A 5703-nucleotide genomic window follows, 5' to 3' on the forward strand; every position below is an offset into this window, starting at 1 on the left:
TTTTTGTTTTCTTCACGATAAACCAATGGCTGTATTGTGGTTAACAGCTATTGGCATCCAAACAGTGTGTGATAAATCTTATGTGTGGCTGAATGTAACACTGATTAACGTTGCTGGGATTTAAACATCAAACAGCAGCAAAATCCAGTAAATTCATCATAACAGGAGGTTCAAAATGCAACCCTCCAGGCCAAACAGACCTGTCCAGGTATAGCATGTCCCTGTTTTGACTGTTCCTCATCCATAATTAGTCCACTGTGATGTTTGTACTGCAAATCACTTCCCCAAAACCTGCAACTGCCGGGTTAATTTCCACTGCCAAGCTGCAGCATGCCTGAATAGGTGAAATCCAGATATGGACACATAGAAAATAAACTGTTTGAGTACCAACAAATTCAAATTCCAAAGTTTTGTTTTAAAGAGCTGTAGATTATGTTGGAACATTTAATGTAAGGTGGAGAACAATGAATTACCAGAGTGGCTCTGCAGAGGTGAGCAGATTCTTCAAAGTATGGCTGCCCTCTGTTGGAGAAATTGGTAAACTACATAAGCGTAATATTTAGATGATGGATGGACGGACGGACAGATAGGTCACAGTTTATAATTTTACATGTTTTAGCACTTTGCAGTCAATTGAGCTTGCCAACACAAAGTAGTGCACTATTTTTCATTCCTCTTCTCATAATAAAGCTATGCAGTTCTTTATCCTTAATAATAATTCAGTGTAAGGGCTTGTCTCCAGATGTGCACTAACTCTGGAGGAGCTCCAGAGACCTTCTCAAGTAGGAGGATCTGTTGACAGGAAAATGGTTGAATAAAAGCCATCAATACAGAACATCATACTAGAATATCAGGAAATAAAAAAACATGCAGGAAGATGTTTTGGTCATATGAGAACAAAGGGGAACTTTTGAGCATATTTGCAGTTGTGGTTAAACATTAATACTGCACACCACTCAACCCATCATCCCTACATGAAAATATGGTGGCAGCATGGGAAAAGTTGATGACAGAGCTGAAGGTGTAGCAGAATGAATATAAAGCATAACATCTTTAAAAAGCTGAAAACAGTTTAGAACTTGCAAGAGGTTTTCCTTCCTTCAGAACATCCCTAAATGGAAAGATTTGAATACAAACTTCTGTTGTTTACCTGTTAGGATGGTTCAGTTCTAGGTCCATATCAATAGAATTTAAAGTATTAAAATAAAGGATAGGTTTAATGTTGAATATATGAGAAAAGTTAGGGTAAATGTCATGGTATGAGTACTTTTACAGGGGTCCTATTTGTTAGATTTGGCTGAGCATCTTGGATTTTATCCCTCCTCAGGTGACAAAGGTTTGAAAGGTTTCGATGGACCAGTTGGACTCAGAGGAAAAGCTGGTAAGATGAATTCTGGCTTCCTCATTTCAGAATATTCCGACCCATTCTAACCATGTCTTGTCTTTTTCTATAATTATGAATATGCTTGACTACACTCAGTGTTTTCTTTTGCTAACATTTATAACTAAACTAAATTTGTCACAAAGGAAAATCCATAATATTTACTTTTCGACAAAGATTATTCAGCATTTTATAAACTTGAATTAGCAGGTAAAATATCATAGTCATTTGATTAAAGGCAGTAGGTTGAATTAATGCCTGTTTTACCCATCAGGTGCAACATGTGACTGTGGGAGATACAGGAAGGTGGTCGGAAAGCTTGATGTGAACTTAGGGAGGCTGACAAACACTGTTAAGTTTTTAAAGAACGGTGAGTTGTTTAGGACATTTTAACTTTGCAGGGCATACTGAGAAATACACAAAGATGAGATCAAATGAACTGCCCATGTGGTTTCACGATTTAAGGTGAACTTCCTTTAATGTAGGGGAGTGTTGGCCTAGTGGTTAGAGCAGTGTGCTTGTGCTCTGAGAAGGTTGCAAGGTTTCCATCGCCTCAGCTTCCACTCTAGGTTCTTGAGCAAAACCCCTTAACCCCACACTGCTCCCCGGGCGCTACACAATGGCAGCCAACTGCTCCTCAAGCGGATGGGTCAAATGCAGAGAATTTCCCCATTTTGGGACAATATAGAGATTTACATTTCATCTTTCCAGGTCATTAAAATATTATGCTTTTTATTTTATTCTGGAAATTGACCTGAATTCTAAGTGCAACTAATTACAAGTTGAGAAACATGCTTGTTAAAGATGTCATCGGGCCCTGCCAGTGTAAACATCGAAAATACAATATATACAAAAGAAGGAAAAAATCCAGATTTTCTGCAATGTAAACACTCATGATGTGAATGAAATGGAAATACTGCCTAGACCTCATGTGCAGCCACTCTTATTTTTGTAAAGATATCGCTATTCTTTAATTGGCTTTGATTTTCTTGGATATCTTCATGTAAAGTGGTCCTGGGCTTGAAGGAGGACAAGGAGAGACACTATCTGCTTGTTAAGGAGTCCAAGAAATTCAGAGAAGCTTCAATGAACTGCAAGCTTAGAGGCGGCACCTTGGCCATGCCAAAAACCAGCGACATCAACCGTCTCATGACTGGCTACATCACTCAGGCAGGACTGACGAGGGTTTATGTTGGTCTGCAGGCTCAAAGTAAAGACACGGTAAATGTTTTGGAAGGACAGAACTGCTGCTTTTAAAGCAGCTATGTTTTACATTATTCCCACTGCAAGTTACTGAAAAATGTATTTGTTTTTCTTAAAGGATGGAAATGGTGGTGGTTACATTTATGTAGACTCTTCTCCTCTGCAAGAGTTTTCTGCGTGGACCCCAGAGGAGCAGCTTCATTCCAGGTTATCTTCAAACACCAGCTCCAGCTGCGTGGAGCTGCACAGCACTGGGACCTGGAATAATGTGGAGTGTGAAGCTACCCTGTTCTTCATCTGTGAGTTCCCAAAGAGCCAAGGAAAAGGAGGAGTGCCTGCTTCCACGTCACAATGAGATTTAAAACCAAGGAAGATCTAAATTACTTACCGGTAGTATTGATTAGGATGATGTTTTGTCTGCTTCACCTGCATGAAGCTGAATTTTAAAAAAATGCAAATCTATCCCATTATTATATATATATACAAGATAATATCTGGATTTTCCAAATACTGCTGTCCAATCACTGTGGTTCTTCAAATATAGCAACATTGGCCAAAGATATGTATTTAATACCTGTTTTCTTTGCAAAAATCTTAATTCTACAATATTTTTTCTTCTTCTTTTTTTTGTTTCTTATTCAGCTTTTAGATGATGTTTCATCTTAGACCCTATGTTATGTGTGGCATTTAAAAATAATAAAGTTAGCAAACATTTAGTTTGTCTCTGAATAATTGAGCACACACACAGATGCTTGTTCTGCTATATGTAGTGAGGATCATGTGTTGGCTCCCCTGGACTTACATTAATGTTCAGTCATTTTAAACCCTTTCTATGCCCTGATCCTAAAACTAACCCTAAACCTAAACATTACCAATGCATACATAAACCTTGCCCTAACCCAATTGACAACTTAGCCCTAAAATTAACCATTAGCAAAAAATACGTTGTGAGGAACAGCAAATGCCCTTTCTTTAAAACAGCTGGTCCTCATTGTGATGGAGAAGTAAAAAAAAATATGGCCCCCACTCTGGTTTCTATGTAAGTGCAGACACACAAACACAGCTTTGTTTTCATGACATATGGGGACATTTCATTCACTTGCATTTATTTTATATGGCCTAACCTAGACCCTTACCCAAACCCTACATATTACCAACATATCCCTAACCCTAACCTAAACTGAGTTCACACCGTAGTCCTAAACCTAACCCCAAATTAAAGAACAGAACATTACCATATGGGGAACAGTTGAATGTCCCAATATGTACCTATAAGTCCCAGCATGTAGGACATGTAGGACATTTTACAAAATTATTCCCCACATTGTAGGTAAAACCAGACCACACACACACATTAATTCCTAAACAGCTTTATTCTGCTTAGGATCCTTAGGCCTTGATGAGAACTTAGGAAGGCTGTAACATTTCCAGCTATGAGGCCTCCTCTGAGAACATGCACAAAATATAATTTCCCTCATAAATATGGCTAAAATAAATGAGTAAATTTGGTGACTCATACAAATGAAAAATCACATTTTAATATAATAAGCACAGTCATCATAAAAATCAAAGAGTTGTCAAAGAGTTAATTTCATTCAGCAATCACTTCACTTACTAAAACATAAATTAGTTATACAGACACTGGTGTTTTCAGACATACATTTATGTTGATATCTTGATTTTCATGCGTACAGCTAAAGGAAACAACATTTATGACCAGGATATTACATCTGACCATTAGAAGAAATATTTTGAAACAGAAATGTAATCTTTCTGAAAGTAAAAGAAAAAAAAAACATCATTAATACATGTCAATTTTAAAGCCTTTATTATGACAAATGAGCCCCATCCAATCAAATATTATAATATATTGGACATATATTAAATTATTTGTTACATTTAAAAATCGATTATATTAGGGCGATGAGATGAGCAGCTATTACAAAAAAAATCTAAATCTTCAAAATGACAAAACATACGTATATTTTTTTCTTCTATCATGTTTTCACAATCAAAATCATACATGGATTTGCATTTCTGCTTGTCTAAAATTCAACACCACAACATGACATCCATCTTAAACATTATTTAGAAGCAGCTGTAGAAAACGCTTTAAATGCATCAAGTAGACAAGTAAAGGCAAATAATAATTGAAATACCCTCGTTTCTGTTCTTAATTTTATCATCAATGTTATCTTTATCTTTTTAGTGAAGATATTTGAATGCAAAAGAATTTCCCATGCTAATAAAAAGTATTTCAAAAGATGTATTTCTTTTTTTGCTTTTGTGAAAGTACCAAATAAACAGGATAAACATGTATTATTATCTAAAGAGCATGTTCACACCACCATACCCGAGAAGAATCCACAAAAACAAGTTCATCAAGTCTCATCACTTGACCCACAACTGTTTACTGCTGGTTGTTGCTTGATGATGGACAGGGTTGATAATAAGAACCAAACATCAGCAGAATTCTGTTTGCGGCCAGAATCTGGACATGTGTGACACTTTCAGGTGGACTCTATGTTTGGGTCTAACCTGGGAGGTAAAGTTTGCTTAAAGAAATGGCTGCAAGGACATATTTATTTACCAGGAAATACAACCAGTTGCTGTACAAATCCCATAGAATGGAAGAACAGCTCCATCTACTGTGTGGTCTGCAGTCAGTACTGCTGTTATCTTTGGTTTTGACTGCTGGGGTATGTTAGGCTAATAACCTTTTAGAATATTTTAATATCATATAGTTTAGAAAACATGTTGTTATTAAAGGAAATCCAGTTATTGTTACAAAGGTAAAAGAGATTCTGGTTCATCTTTAGAGCTGCAGATTTGAAGCTTTAATAGAGAAAACAATACAGCTTTTATTTTTCACCATTTTTGTCAACATAGTTTTCATTCTCTAAGGCGGGACTTGAGAACCACAGGGCTAGGCTTTTATCAGTCCTGGATTTACCTCTCATGAAGTCATTTTTTTTGTTGATTTTGCAGAACTTTGTCTGAATGCATTTTTTTGTGTGTATGTATGTGTATACATACATATATATACATACATATATATATGTATGTGTATATATACATATATATATATACATACATATATATGTATATATATATATATA

The 5703-nt window shown here is 36.2% G+C and overlaps 1 protein-coding gene across 2 annotated transcripts in view; it reads left to right on the forward strand.

Moving 5' to 3' along the window:
- The window catches only part of LOC107090492 (collectin-10-like), a 14025-nt gene extending 11074 nt beyond the window's left edge, over window positions 1–2951 (forward strand). For both annotated transcript variants that reach the window (XM_015383899.1, XM_015383900.1), the window contains 4 exons: window positions 1328–1381; window positions 1656–1751; window positions 2391–2602; window positions 2703–2951. In XM_015383899.1, coding sequence (XP_015239385.1) covers window positions 1328–1381; window positions 1656–1751; window positions 2391–2602; window positions 2703–2939 — 599 coding nt within the window. In that variant the 3' untranslated portion in view covers window positions 2940–2951. The remainder of the gene's footprint in view (window positions 1–1327; window positions 1382–1655; window positions 1752–2390; window positions 2603–2702) is intronic.
- Window positions 2952–5703: the final 2752 nt, after the last annotated feature.

This window comes from Cyprinodon variegatus, unplaced genomic scaffold (assembly GCF_000732505.1).
Source record: "Cyprinodon variegatus isolate N-32 unplaced genomic scaffold, C_variegatus-1.0 Scaffold297, whole genome shotgun sequence".
In the NCBI taxonomy this organism is placed as follows: domain Eukaryota; kingdom Metazoa; phylum Chordata; class Actinopteri; order Cyprinodontiformes; family Cyprinodontidae; genus Cyprinodon; species Cyprinodon variegatus.